General features: G+C 51.8%; 1 protein-coding gene across 10 annotated transcripts in view; it reads right to left on the reverse strand.

Annotated features, from left to right (window-relative positions):
- DHX30 (DExH-box helicase 30) overlaps positions 1 to 17430 on the reverse strand; it is a 30052-nt gene that overhangs the window by 7693 nt on the left and 4929 nt on the right. For 3 of the 10 annotated variants that reach the window (XM_045080529.1, XM_045080527.1, XM_004760754.3), the window contains exons 5-9: positions 12649 to 12744; positions 11499 to 11527; positions 5318 to 5448; positions 4584 to 4694; positions 128 to 429 (exon numbers count right to left, since the gene is read on the reverse strand). In XM_045080529.1, coding sequence (XP_044936464.1) covers positions 128 to 429; positions 4584 to 4694; positions 5318 to 5448; positions 11499 to 11527; positions 12649 to 12744 — 669 coding nt within the window. Of the gene's footprint in view, positions 1 to 127; positions 430 to 4583; positions 4695 to 5317; positions 5449 to 7508; positions 7753 to 11498; positions 11528 to 12648; positions 12745 to 15180; positions 15273 to 17430 lie in introns of those variants that run through there. The other 7 variants (XM_004760755.3, XM_004760756.3, XM_045080533.1 and 4 more) reach the window with 4 other exon arrangements.

The raw sequence follows: 17430 nt of genomic DNA on the forward strand, positions 1-17430 counted from the left end.
AGCCCAGCCACACAGCACAATGGCAGGCGTACCGACGTACCGATATGAACAAGCTTCCCAGGAAACACCCCCCATCCCTATGTCAAGGTGCAGCCAGCTTCCCTGCATCCCCCACATCCAGCTGTACCTCGAGTCCCTGAGTGGGGTGTGGGAGTCCTGCTGCGTCATGGACAGGAAGTCAGTGACATCAATGGTCCCCTCTTCCAGCTCTTCCTCCTCATCCTCCTCTTCCTCCCGGCCCAAGGAGCGGGATAGGCCCCCAGGGCCCCCTGGCCGAATGCTCTCAGGGTTCAGCTGCCGCCAGGAAGTAGGTGGCATGGTGGGTTCCGGGCGCCACCAGCTGTCAGCCGGAGAGCCAAAGCGATCGGCTAGCACACGGTATTTGGCTGCATCAAACAGCTCGTTTCGGGGACCCAGCAGTCCCCAGCCCTGGGGGGGGGGAGGAGTGTTGTGAGGGGGCATCCTCATGCCTCAGTCTGTCCAAAACCTGCCCCCTTACACTGCAAGTCCCCTATGCAGGAGCCATACCTTTGCACCCATCCGCCCGCCCGAGCCCCCAGGCCAGAACTGGGTAAGAGTGCACATGTCTAACTCTGACACATGAAAATGACAAGGTAAACTCTTACATCTATTAGACAAAAAACTGAAACAACAACAACAACAACAAAAACCCACGGGCAGTGGGAAAGCTGATACATTCACAAAGTGATCTAGAAAGCTTCGGTGAATACAGCAGTTAGGAAAAATGGAGCCCACCCTACAAAACAGATCTATCTCCCGTCTGACCAAAGAACCCTATGCTGAGAGCGTATTCTAAAAATAACCTGGGATACTTGTAAAGCCTTCACACAGAATGTCTTATTTTAAAACATACTATAGCTTCATTCTCTTCCACAGAGAATACCCAATAAAACGTGCGGAGTCTCCAGCACACACAAAGCAACGAGCTGGCTCCCCTGCGCGTCACCAGGAGAAACGAGACCCGGTCCCTGCCCACAGGAAACTTCAAACCCATGAGGCAGAACAAAAATGCAGGTGACCAGGCTCTAAGGAACCACAAACGGAGAAGCCAGATGAACATAAGGAACATAATTCCAATCCAAGTCTGGCTAAGCTGCTCGGGCATTTGCTCTTAGTGACTTCCGTGCCGCGGCAAGAGGCACCGAGCAGGAGGGCAATGCCCATACACACTCTGCTCTGGAGGGGGCAGGGGGAGGAAGGAGCTGTGGAACCGAGCGTGCGCGCTGGGGAATGGAAAGGCTGTGAACTCCAGAACACCGAAAGGACTCCTGCTTAACATCCACCCTCTTAAACAACAGACCAAGAACGTCACACATTTCTCCAAAGAGACACAAATGGAATAAACACAAGACGCCAACACGGCCTCCGAAACTGTAGCTGCTCGTGGCGCGAGATGACCCATTCAGGCACAAAACCCCAACACCTCCTCCCACCTGCGTTAGGAACATTTGGGGGAGAAACTCCCTTCCCCCCAAATAAAACCAATTACTGTATGTGACTATGGAACTTCATTTTCCACAAATCCATCGCCAGCTTGGTTTAACGCTGCCCTTTAGAACTTGTGCCTCATTTTCAACTCCATCAGGGCAAGAAGACTTGATGAAAGCAGGCCTTCCCCCCTCACGTCTCAGAAGGGAGACTCCGTTCGGTTCTAACGCAGCTCCCTGTGCTCTGAAGCTGTGTGTTTCCCACAGGGAAGGCAACGGAAGGACAGTGAGCAAAGATGCTTCTGGGAGCTGTGAAGACCGACAGAGCTACCTCCTTCTGACGGGCAAGGACCAGGCCTGGGGATGTGAAAAGCAAACACTCTCTTCAGCTCATTCTGTCCTTTCCAGCTGATCTGTACAAGATCTACCCATTGGGATGTGATCTCTTACCTACAGAGAAAGCTCTGTGCAGTCAACACAAAACTTAAGAATTTACCTTAAAAAAGAGACAGAAAAGAAAAGATGCCCAACGTCAGTACGCATTAGGGAAATGCCAGTCAAAATTAAGGGATCCCACCCAACGCGCACGAGGACAGCTGCCAAAACCCACATCCCGAAGCGCCGGTACAGACAGAGCGAGCCTGTGCCCTGTGGGTGGGAACATGAAGCGCTACAGCCACCGTGGGACAAGCACGGCAATTCCTTACAAGAATTAAGAAGAGAACTACCATGTGATCCAACAATTCCATTTCTGGGCACTGACAGCAGCGTCCTGAGGAGACTCATTGTACACTCATGCTCGCAGTGGCAGCATCCGCAAGGGCCGAGAGCTGGAAACAACCGAAGTGGCCATCGGCGCAGGAGTGCACAAACCGGATGCAGCACGGCCAGACCAGGGAGTGCGCCTCAGTTCTGGCACAGGCTCCGTGAACGGACCCTGAGGACACCATGCAAGTCCAATAAGCCAGAGACAAAGAGACAAATACTGTAGGATTCCACTTATATGAGGCTATGAAGTCCCAGAGGAGTCGAACTCATAGAATCAGCAGGTCGGTGGCTGCCAGTGGCTGACGGGAAGGGAATTTGCTGTTAAATGGCTCTGGAAGTTCAGTTTTGCCAGGTGAGAAAGTTCTGGAGACTTGATGCACAATGCTTACCAATACTCAACTGTTCGCTGAAAAATGGTTAAGATGGTAAATTTTATATTTTGGGTAACTTACCACAATTCAACAAATGAATCAAAAAAGAGGCTATGAGCACAGCAGAGATAGGGACAGAGAGAGGGCGGGGGAGGGACGTGACCATGACTTGCTGCACCGAGTCCACCTTCAAACGTCAGAGAAGAATCTCTCACCCGCAGCACTACTGGCATTGGGACCAGCTAATTCCTTGCTGTGGGATGTTGCCCTGTGTACCGTGGGGCCTTAAGAAGCATCCCTGGGGGGGCGCCTGGGTGGCTCAGTGGGTTAAGCCGCTGCCTTCGGCTCAGGTCATGATCTCGGGGTCCTGGGATCGAGTCCCGCATCGGGCTCTCTGCTCAGCAGGGAGCCTGCTTCCTCCTCTCTCTCTCTCTGCCTACTTGTGATCTCTCTCTGTCAAATAAATAAATAAATCTTTAAAAAAAAAAAAGAAGCATCCCTGGGGGGCACCTGGGTGGCTCAGTGGGTTAAAGCCTCTGCCTTCAGCTCAGGTCATGATCCCAGGGTCCTGGGATCGAGCCCCACGTCCGGCTCTCTGCTCCGCAGGGACCCTGCTTTCTCTCCTCTCTCTGCCTGCCTCTCTGCCTACTTGTGATTTCTCTCTCTCTGTCAAATAAAGAAAAATCTTTAAAAAAAAAAAAAAAAAAAAAGAAGCATCCCTGGCCTCTCGCCAGGAGCACTCCTCCAGTTGTGGGCCCCAAAATGTCTCCAGACGCTGCCAAATCCATGTCCGGATCCGTCCCCCCAACACCCTGTTGAGATTCCCCCCCTCAAGCCCCTGCTGAGACTCCCCAAGTTAGAGCTGTTCTGAAAGATGGGAGATTTCTGAGAAATTCAGCAGATGGTGGCTCAACCACGAAGAGAGAACATTTCCCCAGGGGGGGAAAGGGGTAGAGAGAAAACAGATGTCAACAGAAGGTGGGAGAAGAGCCTGTAGTGACCCGGAGAGGGGAGGGAGGAGGCTCCAGGCCCGAAACACTCAAGTAAGGCGAGGACCGAAAGGCTGGCCGGAAAAAGCGTTGTTCCAGTCATTCAACAGTCACCTGGTGACCACTGCTATCCGTCAGCCACGGTGGGGAGAAAGCAACTGGTGAGCAGGATGAGGGACACAAACCCGCAGCGGGGAGGATGCACACCACAAGCACAGGGTGCTGTCTGCTCTCTGGCAACTGTGGAAGCAGGGCCAAGGGGAGGGAGTCAGGACACCGAAGTGTATTCGAAGTCCACAGAAAGAGAAGGGGGGGGTGGGGCCCCGACGAGGAAGATGGCCCTTCCTCCTCAGACACAGGGAGCAGGCGGGGGCAGTGAAGGCGGCGGATTCGGTGGGAGAGAATCTGGTGGAACACCCACCCTACAGCTCTGTCCTCACTGGAGCAGAAACAAAGACCGAGGAGACAGAGCAAGACTCAAGGTTGGCGCAGCCACAAAGGGAGCCCGTTAGGGACGGACAGGAAGGCTGGTGAGTAGCGCTGCAGGGCTAGTTAAATACTGGGTAACCAAGAACCTGAAAGCAGCCCATGCCCAACCACTGGGAAGTGAGAGAAGCAACAACTGCGCTTCTATTCCAAGGAGCAGAAAACCGTGTGGGTGCAGGAACACCCACGTGAAATCATGGGAAAAGAAAAACAGAAACCAAAATGGAAGTACATCCACGGTGCTGTACGACGGGAGCCTTTACCAAGAGCTCTCCTCTGTGTTTTCTGAAACCACAGAAAGTAGGTAACTATAGTGGCAAAAACCAAACCAAACCAGAACACCCAAGTATTCCCTTGTTGGCTGCCCAGCAAGAAAAGAACGAGGTGGAGAGAACAGGTGAGTGAGTGAACACCCGTGAGCCTCCACCAAGAGGCACTGGGTACCAGAAAGCCCATCAGAGCCCAGGGCGAGGGCCTTCCCAGGACGGAGGTCGGCCTGGCTCTGGCCAGGGCAGGGTCACCTTGAACAGCTGGCAGGCCGCCGCTGCAGCCTGCCGCTCGGCGTCGATCTTCTTGCTGCCATAGCCTTCTACCTCCACGCTCTTGGGCCACTTTATGTGGAGGGTGACTTTCTGGGGAAGAGAAGAGAGAATCAGGCCCCTGGCCCCTGGAGACCACAGAGCTGCCACAGATCACACGGAGTTGCTGGGGGCCTGATGGCAGCTGAGCCGAGTGCAGGCTGCACCCCACGCCCACGGTTAACCCCCGTGAGGCTCAACCTTCCCATCCTCAAGCCGTTCATCCCACCTCAAGTTGTTTTGCTTCTTCAAAGTGCCATGTTCTAGCCAGAGAGCAAGGTGGGACCCATCTTTATTGTTAAAAATCTTCATTCAGAATGGTTTGCCTGCAAGCTTCTGTGGGTCCCAGGACCTACGAGACTCTAGGAACAGGAATTTTTATCAACTCTGACCCTCTGCAGTCCCAGTTCTTCAACAGGGACCAGAACCAGGGATCAGGGCAGAGGCCTGGCATACCCAAGAGAGGAGCTCCTCACCTCATCTCCCATGTTCCCTTTCTCCAAACTAGGCTCTTTTTCAGACCTCACTCTGCTTTGAGAGTCTCTGCTGACCATTTTCATTCAATTCACCAAACCCACTCTATGGCCTGCCTGACCAAGAAACCCGGGGGAGAAAAGGGCAGCCAACCTCTTTCCTGAGAGTCACACCAACACCTCCCCCAGCCACCAGGGACTTACCTTTTTCTTCGGTCCATTCGTGTGCACGTAGACCAGTTTGTCCTTTGCATGTGAGATGCCGAGGGCTCTTCCAATTACACTGTTGAGAAGGTTTTTGGGCTGTGGGAACTCTTTTAATAGGTCCCTAGAAGCTAAGAAAATAAGAACAGAAGCATTATAGTCGCTCTTTTTCTTTTAAAAACGCCACGGGGTGTATCAGGACAACCCTGGGCTGGATACTGAGGACGCTGGCCCATGACCCCAAACCACCCAGGAGCATGTTGGTAAAGGAGGGAGGAATGGCTTCAGGTTTAGAGGGGTCAATAAACGTGCACAACCAGACCCACTTGCACAACCACTTCCTGAAGGAGAAGGACCAGGGACCCACACACCACAGAGGAGAAACAGCCTCCATCTGCTTCCCCGTAAGATCCTGACTTAATACATCAGCTACAGAAGCCTAGGCGGCAACCCCCCTTGTCTGAAAGAAGGTACTGAACAACAAAAAAAACAAAAACAAAAACAAAAAACAAAACACCACCACACGCACAAACTGGAGATCAAGACAATGCAAGGCCCCTCCTAAAACAAACAATACACAAAAGGGAGGGTTAGTCCCGAAGTCTGAATACCAGGCCCTCACTCTCTTTTTGCACTTTAGCGTCCTGCAAAGGACCACTTAGAGCCAGATTATATGAAGGGACATCGATCAGGGATCTCCACAGTTGAGACATGCATAAGCTATTTCTCCCCCAAGTTTGCTGGAGTCAAGTGGAGACAGGATGCATCACATACACTGAGAAGTACCTCACTTTTTTTCACTTGTACTTTGAATCAATCCCAGAGTACAAATGGGTGAGATGTCCAACCAGAGAGACCTTGTGCCAGACACAGGGCTCAGCCAGGCCATGAAGAAGCCTGGCGGGAGCAGCTAAAAACAGAAGGAAGGGCCCCAAAGCACCAAAGCGACCCTTCAAGAGAGGCAGGGTCAGAGACTGGCAGAGGAGATGGGGAAACCTTTGCATTCACCACCTGCAGTCTCTGCTGTTATATTCGGCTTTAAACCAGCTCCAAAAAGAGAAACTTTGTACATATGCCCCTGCCCTCATCAGTCATACATCAACCAGGGAGATTTTTCACCACAATGGCCACCCTGACCCTCATCAGACACTTGAGAATGGTGGTGATGTTGGGGAAGCCACTCTATTTTGACGAAGCTCCCCCCAGGAGTTCTGATGTAACCCTAATCCTGGGTTGAGACTGTTTCCCTGAAGCAGATGACTGTGTCAACTGGCCAAGAAGGAGAATTCTGCCTGACTCTGTTTCCCTCTGCCTGACTCTGTTTCCCTCTGCCTGACTCTGTTTCCCTCTAAAGAATTTATAAAGCGGAGCGCCTGGGTGGCTCAGTGAGTTAAGCCTCTGCCTTCGGCTCAGGCTCAGGGTCCAGGATTGAGGCCCACATCGGGCTCTCTGCTCAGCGGAAAGCCTGGTTCCCCCTCTCTCTCTGGTTCCCCCCCTCTCTACATATCTGTGATCTCTTTGTCAAATAAATAAGCAGAATCTTAAGTAATAAAAAAAAAAAATTTATAAAGCAACTGAGATTCAAGCAGTTAAGACTAGTATTTAAGTAGACTCAGAGGGCTTCCCACAGAGGGACCCAAAGTTAAGAAGCCCACTAGACCCCCAGGCAGATGTGCACTGGTCCCCTCTCCAGCTCTACAGGGCAGGAGGAGGTTGGCTCTCTACTGACGGCTGATAGTCAGGGATGCTCTGACCAGTCTCATTTCCTGCGCTATTCAGGAAGACACAACGCTGGGAATCATTCTGTCTCTACTTCAAATCCTGAAGTACCAAGTGTATTTTGGGCTCTTTACCACACTGCTGAGGATGCGCTTACCCTTGATGCTCCAATCCCTGACCACCCATTCGAGCGGCAGGTAGATGTTTTCCTGTTTTCCCCCACGCTCTCGAGGTCCCGCGCCTCCTACCTATTCTTGCCTGGTGCAGGCGCTCCTGTCCCCGAACCTCCGCGCTCGGGGTCAATTTGGGCCTGGGCCACACTGAGCTTTACGACAGCAGCGCTGCGGCCCGCCGACGGCCGGCGGTCTCGGCCACTAGCGGAGAGGGGCTCCGGCCCGCCAGGCCCGACCCCGGCCCGTGCTCCCAGCTCTGACAGCCCCGGGAGCCAAGGGCGTCGCGGCCCGACCCTCACCGTTCACCATGCTTCCGTCGCCTTCCCCGGGGTCGCTAGGGGCCACCCCTGCCTCGGCCTCGGCGGCCTCCTTCGTGTGATCGGGGTGGACGCAGCCTGACGAGAGGCCGCGCGAGCGTCCCTGTCGCCCGGTGGCGCGGTGGCCCGGGAGTCGCAGGCGTGGGGAGACGCCGGCAGCCAGCGCCATGAGCCTCCTGGCGGCCGCCATCGCGCTCCCGCCAGCCCCCGCGGGCCCGGAGCCGGGCAGGGACGCGGCGGGAGGGCGAGAGGGCGGGAGCAGCAACCCGCGCGCCGCCTGGCGGCTGGGAGGACCAGGGGCCGGAGCCAGTCGACGAGGTCCCGGCGCCCAGTTCCCCTCTGAGCGGGGGCCTCCCACGTCCTGGTCTTGTCACCCGGTGGGCAGCCTGGGATGGCTGGCCCCCAGCTGAATTCACTGCCCAGTCAAAGCCAAATCCACAGACTCGTCGTCTGAATCGGGGGCAGAAAGACGAAGGGGACTTTTGGGGAAAAGTTCAGGCCTTAGCTCCATCAACTTAGGTCCATGGAGATGAACTGCAGGTTCCCTCTAAGTCCCACCCATTGCTCACAAATACCTCTCACATGCCCTGGCGAACTGGCTTGCACTCCAGACCAAAGAGAGAGGATAACCACTAACCCAGGGCACCCCCATCTCATTTAAAGGCTTACAAAATAAACCTGAAGAAGAATCCAGATTTGGGACAGGTAAGACCTCCTGAACATAAGCAAACCACTTTTAATTCCGGGGCTGGAGTCAAAGGTGAAAAATACCAGACTTGGATAACATGCCCAAGAACGGAGCTGGTCCAGCAGTGTGAGTCTGAAGCTGCTGTTCCTTACTTGTTTGAAAGCCAAATGGGATGCTATTTCCAAGCTACTATGTCTGGGTTCTAGCCAGGCTCGTTCCCCTTCTGCCTGGTATATGGCACTGAGGAACAGAAACTTGGCTCAGCTGGGAATCACACTGAGTCTGCATGTTAGGGCAGTGACAAGGGGCTTGGTTAGAGGTTGGCAGTGCAGCTGGGGATATGCTGGGAGGGAGAGTTTTGTTTGTGTGTTTGTTTTATAATTCTAGATCTGATTCTGAAGACTCCTGGAGAGCTTGAGCAAATGCTCGGAGTCACCCCTGAAGTTTCTTATTCATTAGGTCTGGAGTGGAGCCCAGGAATCTGCATTTTTAACAAGTTTCCAGATGATGAGACTGCTGCTCAGGGACCTCGCTCTGAGAACTGCTGGCTTATGGCAAGAACATAGGCTATGAGTCCTAATACTTGGGCTTAGTCCAAGCTCTGTCACTTGCCAGCTGTGAACCTTGGGCAATTTCATCAGTGGGGAAAATGACATATTTGACCTACTCATTTGGTATGGCTGTGGTCAGGATAAAATGGGGATGTCTGGAAGGCAGCAGAGTGCTGTACAGTGCATTCTAGAGAATTCTCTAGAATTCTCCACTGAGGTCTGGAACAACAGACCTGGGGCAGGATGGGGCAGCTTCAACTCCCACTCTTCTATTCCCTCCTCAGTGGGCTTTTAGCACGAAAGGGGCAAAAGGGAAGGTGACCTTGGCAGCAGTGATTTGACCTCACAAGGGGACACCACCATCTGTATCAAACGCCCCTATCCAGATCATCCACATTGGGATGGCGAGACCCTTGGGGAAGAATATGATTCCACAATGGCATTGACTTTGGCCAAGTGTCACTCTAATTAGCCAAAAGCCAAGGCATCCACCCAGCTTCAGGATAGTTTTTAAGGACTGTTAGCAGCCCAAATTCCCTCAAAAGAATCTAGAAACTTACCAAGCCTGATAATGGCATTAGGGGCTGAGGCCAAATTTTGAAAATGGTGTCTGAAAGCTGACACAAAAGCCTAGACGGAAAGACACCCTTCTACCCCCCAGAAAGCAGGGCCTGGGCCCATCGTGGTGCTGCAGCAAGCCCTCAGTACAGCTACTCTGGTCTGACAGCCACTTAGGCTAAGGTTAGAATGCTCTGATTTCTTGGATCTGCTCCCAAAGGGGCGAAAATAGAGGGACAGATACAAATCAACACTGGCCATGAGTTGTCCACTGGTCAAACAGGGGGTTAAGTACTTGGGGTTCACCATACTATTGAGTCTATTTTAGAAAACGGTATTTTGAACAGAAGTTTGAAATTCTATGTTTAAAAAAAAGCATCATGTGGTGCCAACCAACTAGGTGGTTCTCAGGGAGCTCCTTGACCTCCTTTCCTATTTCATTTATTGCATCTGGGCTCTAACAGCTGGTATCACCTTGAGCAAATATTTCACTTCCAGAAACCTCACTGCCTCTTATGACATGAGGGAAACTCTTACACCAGGTCTTAAAAACCTTCTGGTTTTGTGATCTTCTGCCCATTGGTCCAGAGCAGGGGTTGCCAAACTCCAACCTGCAGACCAAATCCACCCACTGCCTGTTTTTATAAATAAAGTTTTATTGGAACATAGCCATTCCCACTGTTGGTGTATTATCTATCACTGCTTTCACACCACAATGGCAGAGCAAAGCAGCTGCGAAAGAAACCGTATGGCCCAGAAAGCCTAGAATATGTATTCTGTGACCCTTAAAGAAAGTTTGCCAACTGCTGCCTTAGAGAATGTTGAAGAAAGTTAGAAGGGCTCAGAGATGCCCTCTTCCTTTCCACCAACATTAAAGACTTCTCCTTCACTATCTGTTCTTTGGGGAGAGAAAGCTGACTCCTTTGCCTGTGAAAAGGAAGGAACTTTTGGGGGAAAAAAAAAAAAAGAAATGTTTTCCTGGCTCAGGGATCTCTCTGTTCATTTCTGAATCAAGCACAACATCTGGGATTAAATGCGCTGAACAACATCTGGGAGTGTGGAATTAAAGTGTGAGGGATCCGCTGAATACACAGGAGGCTGTTTTAGGACCCTAAACTTTAGAGGCCCCAGGAAAAAGCAACGAGAGGAAGCCCAAGATAGTCCAGACGTGGGGCAAAGATGGGAGAACTTCCGGGGGGCAAGTGAGAGGGAGCATCTCAGTCAACCATTCTGTCAGTGCCTTCAACCACAGTTAGATGTTGTGGATGGTTAGAATGACTAGACACGGTCCCCTTGGTTGGCTACAAGAAAGGCAAAGGGAGCCCCAGGAGCTGGACAGCCACCCCGACTGCCCTACCCAACCTCAGGGCTCTTCCATCCACATATGTAAAGCCACAGGGTCCCTTGAGGTAAACCACCATACCGAGAAGAGGGGACACGTGTATGAGGGAATGGACAGGAAGGACTAGTCCTACGAAGGATCCTGCCAGAAGTTCTGTTCTCCCACGCTGCCTTCTGGTGCTCTGTGTCTCAGATCAGGGCAGGTGGGAAAGATCGACAGAAGAGGCTCTGAATTTCCTCACCCTTTACCTAGGAGGTGAAGAGCTAGGCAGTAGAGTGGGAAGAGACTGGCAAAGGAGGTGAGCGTTTTTTTTTCCCAATTCCAATCTGAGTCCGAAGGGCAATGTAACCTATTCGAGTGGCCCCCATTTTGTGAGCGCTGTTTTCCTTTCTGAACACCAGAGACACTGTTTCTGCCACACAAACTTCCTTCTAAAGGCAGTGAAGTCACTAGGGAGTCAGAAAGCGTGGCAGAAAGGCCCGAGAGTCATGTGTGGACTAAAAAGTCTGTTGCTTTTGGGATGAAGAAGTGGAGGCAAGACCCTTTTTAGGTTGAGAGAGAGAGAGAGAGAGAGAGGCAAAGATGCATACACCCATGGGTGCCTTCTGGAGGCGCAGCTGTGAGGAGGCAATCAGGCTCAGGGGGTCTGTGCTCCTCCAGGGAAGACAGCGCAGGGACGGTCCCCCACCAGGAGCCGCTGTCCCCGAAATGCAGCAGCCTTCTCCCCTGCATGTGGCTCAAGGAGGCACTGCCTAGCCGTGCTGCCTGGTTCATCCCACCTAACCATCTTTAAGCTTAGCCAAAGCACATCTGACACTCTCAGAGCCACTCACCTGCCATGTTGGAAATGTTAACGTTCAGCCTTTTCGAGTTACAGGGCATTTTAAGAAAGAAAAAAAAAAGGGCAATCAACTCTTGTTTTGGCAATGGTAGGGGGGGTGGCATTTCTTTAACACCTAAGTCAAATGGTCAGAGGGGCTGCAAGTATTTCTTTCTACGCTGCTGTCTGGAGTCAGGGCCGCTGCTGCGGGAAGGCGTCGCGGGTGTTAACTGAGCGGGAACAGGGCAGCAGCGTGGGCGGCAGAAACTGAGCTGCTCCGTGCTGCCCGACCCTTCCTGAGCTCTTGACCTTCAAAGCACTTTACAGACAGAACCTAAAGTGGACATGCTGTCTCTGCAGGAGGCAAAGACTCTATGACCTAAAACAGTGTTCTTCTGCTAGGCAGCTGGCATCGGGACGTGAACGGACAGCCAACGGGGCAGAGGGGGCAGCTGTCAGAGCACGAACAAGAAGCCACCAGGCGCACTGGTCTTAGCAGACCCGGCAAAGATCAAAATCTGAGGGAGGGGCAGAGATACTCACAGGCGGGGATGCTTCCTCGGGTCCCCTTACAGGCCCCACCCCCGGGGTACCAGTGGGACCTGAGGGGAGCTATCACCTGTCTGGGTGCTCGGACATTCTCCCCAGTCAAAAGGTGAGCCTACCCTGCCAAATGGACTAAGAGACAGATTTCAGTGTCAATAAAGTGCTTTGAGGAGCTGGGGGGAGGTAGGGAGGGGCCCAGGTATTCCAGGGCCTCCAAGATGGAGTACCCAGGGCCTGGCGAGGGCGCTCTCTTCTGGCCCTGCTACAGGTGCCCTGTGCTTCCTGAACCATCTAAGCCAGGGACCGCCTAGAAGATCCAAGCCCTGCAGATTCTCCACACTGATGCTGAACACCCAGACTGAGCCTAGGCTGTATGCCTGGTCACACGAGGAAGCCCGAGGAGACCACGGGGTCTGAGCCAGAGGCCAAGGATCATAAAAAAAAACCCAGACCTTTCCAGATGATTTCTCCTTGAGGGTTCCAACAGCTCCACTAGGCCCACTCCTCCTCACTTGCTTTCCAGAGGACCGTGACCCTGGCACCCGGGCTCCCATGCCGCCCACCTCCCCCACAGACCCTGCACCAAGCTGATGCTGGAGGCAAGGCTCCTCCCTTACCTCGAGAGATGGTCCCTCCAGGGGCAGGGTTGACACACATGGGTGGAAGGCGGGGTGGGGGAAGTTTGCACTGACGCTGCCTGTGCTGGGCCCGATCTGGGGAAAGAGAGAGGGCATCAGGGTGATGTGTTCTTACCCCTCACAGTTACAGACCCGGGGACAGAAGCATCCCAAAGCATCTGAGAGGAGCTCTGGGCGGCAGGGCTGTGGGATGGTGCAGGCAGCCAGTCACAGGCTCTGAAAAACAGTGCCACCAACCCCACAGAAAGAAGGCAACAGTCTACTATAGACGGGATACACGAAAAATTTGTAGAGATCCCTTCCTGACTCTCAAAACAGCCCTCAAACTCTGTTCCCTGAGGCACCTTGTGTGAGTCAAACACCCATCCCACCTCCTTCTCTAGAGTCCTGAGTAGTGAGGATGAAACAAGAAAATAATTGAAAACAGAAAAACCACGGTACTGTGTAAATCCCCTTTATCTGTCTTCTGCGTATCTTAGCTAGCCCTGTGTCTGCTGTTGGTTCCCAGATGGCCACGTCTCAGACTATTCTTTCCCTCTAAGAAATGGGCAAGAAAAGGACCAACTGGCTGTTGGGGTCCTCCCTAAGCCAAGACCAGACCCACACTTACCAGCCTTCTTTCTCTTTATAAAAGTCAATGGTTTGCTATTCCAAATATTTCCATTCATTTGGAGACTAAATACTACTTTTCAGTGACGTATAAAGTATGTTTTTAAGACGTTCCAAAACACTGATATGCATGAACATCACTGTTGCATGGGAAGGTGGGAACGTACAGGGAAGTCAGGTTTCCTGTTGACCGCCACCTACGTGGTGACGATGTCATCGAATCCCTGGGTCTGGGGGAAAAGGTACACGAGCCCTCTGCTCTTTGCCTCGCTGGTTTCAATATGATTAACGGGGCAGGAGAGGAGCAGGGCAAGACAGCCCCCCACACACTATACCCAACAGTCTGCTCGGCTGCCATCATGTCCATTTCCATAATGCAAATCGGCTCATACACAATCAGTACATGAGGAAATATCAGTAAAACATGTGAACCCTCAGTTCAAATGTGATTTTCCTAAGGCAAGGGAACTGAAATAGCAAAGGCAGAATTGTAATTTTCAACAAGAAAACAAAAGACCCTATCAAATGTACGTATGTATATATGTATCTATATACATACACGGGTGTATATACATATATATATACACACACACATACACATATACTTTTTTTTTTTTTGAGAGCAAGCACACACATGCAACAGGGGTGGGAGGGGCAAAGGGAGAGAGAGAGAAAATCTTAAGCAGGTTCCATGTCCGGCACGGAGCCCAACATGGGGCTCGATCCCACTGAGCCACCCAAGCACCCCTCAACTATATTTTTTTAAAAACTTGAACCTGAGTGCCTGCAGGGAATCGAGGTGATAGATACATGTGGATTCACTCTACAGGTTTTTCAACATTTCAGCAGTTTTGAGACTTTCCATACTAATGCGCTAGGGGGAAGGCATGTACCTACAGCGAGGTCCACACGGCCAGCTGCAAGCGCCCTACTGGCAAGCCCCATGGGCTCAGAGCCCCGCTGTCCCCCACGTGGCCTCAGCACTGCCAGCCCTGTACACTGTAGGCACTGCGCTGCGCCGCGGGCCTCGGCTGTCCACAGCATCCTCCCAGCCCCCAGTGACCCGCTGTTCGCACACTCGGGCCACCAGGTCATGCTGTACCCCACAGGCCCTCTGATGACTTGAGAGGTGTGTCAATCTGCAAAAAACACATCCAGTGATACAGGAGAAATGCCTGTAGCGTCTTCTGGAACAAAGTGCCTAGGATCAAGGTTTATCTTGAAACTAAGGTGGAAAATAATCAGTTCAACCTTTCCAGTCCTGTTTGAGAAGGGTTCGCATTCATTTCCAGGGATGCTGGATTAAGAAAAAAGAAGTAAGTGATTTGATGATTATCTGTTTCATAAAGCATTTTCAGTAAGCGGGAGAGGGGGAGTGGTTAAAATTCCACATCACAGAGCCCTCTTCTGAACATGGAGCTGGAGGAGGCAAATGGCACATTCTTGCTGTTGATCTAGTGTTTTCCAAAGTTTTGTGCTGACTGTAAAGGACTCAGCTTGCTCTCTGTGGCCTGATTCTGATGGCATTGCCTCCAAGAGACAAGAAACTTGTGCTAAGAAGCCAGCAAAGGCAGTAACAGGCCACTTACCGCTCATGAACACGCTGGTGGGGCGGTACTGGCAGCTCCGCTGAATTACATTAGAGAAAAGATGGCAGCCGCAGACCCAGCGGGCCACTGTCCACCAAGCTGCAGGGCACTGCTCCAACTCTCACCTTCAGAAGCAACCAGCAGCCCGACCCGCTGAGACGCTAAGCCCCGGAGTGCGAGAAAGCCTCTCTGACACTGGGCTGCCTCCTCCGATCGTGCAGCCGCACAGCACGCTTTATGCTGGGGCCAGGCTGTCCCTCTCTGGCAAAACACCAGCTATGGGGCTGCACCCCAGAGAGATCCAACTACTCACATTTATCAAGGGCCTGCCAACTCAAGACTGAGGGCTGCAGACAGACCACAGCCAGATGCTCTTCCCGTACTCTCTCTCCTCTTCATCATACCTCTGAAGGCAGGGGCTGGGAAACAGGATCGGGTAAGTTAACAGCTTGCTAGCGCTAATGGGGACCAGATATGAACCCCAGAGAGTCTGACTCAACCTTGACACCATGTGACATTTCCCCTAGGGACTCAGGACACCTTAGGGAGCTCATAATCCCATCATGAGGAGCAAAGAAACCAAAAAACTAGATAAGAGATAAAGAACAGTTCTATACAACAATGAAAATGTCACAAGGCCGCACCTGACCAATTGCCAAGGTCATGGTGCAAACTGCAAGTGATACTAGCATTCAGAAGACAGGAAAGGGCATTCAGCCTAAGGGTCAGAAAAGAAAGGGCAGGTTTGCCTGAAGGAAAACATCCAAGGCAATAAACTCTTTCTGATTAATGGTTTTCCCTGAGATCTTCGAGCATAAAGTGGTTGTTGGTAAGAATGTAACACTTACCTGTGTGGAAAGCAAGGCCCCAAATCAGACTATGTCTGATTATTAGGTCCTAAAGCTATTTAATACCACAGACCCGTGAATTTACCAGGTGTCAGGCCCCCTTCTAAGCTCTTTATCTGCACTAACTCCTCTGATCCCTAGAACAACTGTGTGAGGCAGGTCCTAGGATCTGGCTCACTTGTGTCAGGAGGAAATGAAGGTCCAATCACAGGCCCCCAGCCTTGGCCAGCATGGGTGCCGAAGTGTGAGGGGAATCAGGCCTCTGGCTCCAGAACTTTTGCACAGAGACGCTCTGTTGACTTCCATGGAACTGAATGCTAATGTCACCCCCAGCGAAAAGTCTCTCGAACAAATCAATCCCAAGCCTAGAAAGAAAAATTACAAACACTCTAAAGGAATTTTGCCACAACCCTCTCACCTGGTACCATCTCCCTATCACGTGGGAGTGAAATAACACACAAAAAAGGAGGATCATGACTTTTACTGGGCCCTCCGTCTCTTTACAAAATCAGCGCTGTTCCTTCAGACACGCCCACCATGGGAGAATCTATTTTCATCCAACTTTCACAAGTAGGCGGACAACGAAGCCCACTGATTAATAAGTAAACACAAAGTGACTTAATTTTCAGCTCAAAATGTGCTGTCCACACTAATCTCAAACCCAATTATTTCCAGTCAGTTAACCAACGAAACCAGGACGATAAGATTAATTTTTTCATGCAATACGAAAATACAAAAACAAACAAGGAGGGGGTGCCTGGGTGGCTCAGTTGGTTAAGCGTCTGCCTTCAGCTCAGGGTATGACTCCAGGGTCCCGGGATTAAGCCCGGCATCAGACTCCCTGCTCAGTGGGGAGCCGGCTTCTCCCTCTCTCTCTCTGCAGCTCTCCCCTGCTTCTGCTCTCTCCTCTCTGTCAAATAAATAAAATTAAAACAAACCAACAAAACAAGGAGGCAGAAAGAGGCTGTTCTGAGCCCTGGTATATCCAGCCCTCCTTCTGATCCCATTCAACAGGACAGCACTAAGCCAAGGTTTTCCAGGCCTCTAGGAACACGAATGGTAGAGGAGACCCTGTGGGAGGAAGACTCTTTTTTTTTTTTCCCAGTAGGCTCCACACCCACTGTGGAGCCCAACATCGGGTTCAAACTCACAACCCTGAGATCAAGAGTCACACGCTCTACTGACTGAGCTGCCCGGGGGCGGGGATGGGGGTGTTGGGAGGACAAGGGAAGACCTTTTAAAGGCTCTACTGACTGAGCTCTATTAACTGAGCCGCTGGCGGCTGGGGATGGGAGGGTTGGGAGGAGGGGAGAAGCTTTTGAATCAGCATTACGGTAGGTCTACAGGTCTACAACGGTTCTCAGAGTGTAAATTATGCTCAGAGTGGAGTCTTACAGTCAGCATCAACAGAGATAACAGGCTTTTTACCCACTGTTCCCTCAGAGGAGGAAAGTCCTGCTCCTAAGACATGCAAAGCCCTCTGGAATGTGGTCCATGAAGGCTTCCCCAACTATAGCTTACTTCCTGTAAGTAGGAATGAATGCTACCCTACAGCCCAGCCGCGGCTCAATTCTGCCATTGCTTACATAGTCCTCTGACCCCAGCTGCTGGACAGCACAGGTTCCAAAACTTGCCACAGTTTCTATGACCACCAATATAGCAATGACTCAAGCCACTTTCCCCAGCATTTGCTGAGGGCTACCCTGTGCAGAAGG

Source organism: Mustela putorius, unplaced genomic scaffold (assembly GCF_011764305.1).
Source record: "Mustela putorius furo isolate JIRA1106 unplaced genomic scaffold, ASM1176430v1.1 tig00000095_pilon_pilon_pilon, whole genome shotgun sequence".
Taxonomy (NCBI): domain Eukaryota; kingdom Metazoa; phylum Chordata; class Mammalia; order Carnivora; family Mustelidae; genus Mustela; species Mustela putorius.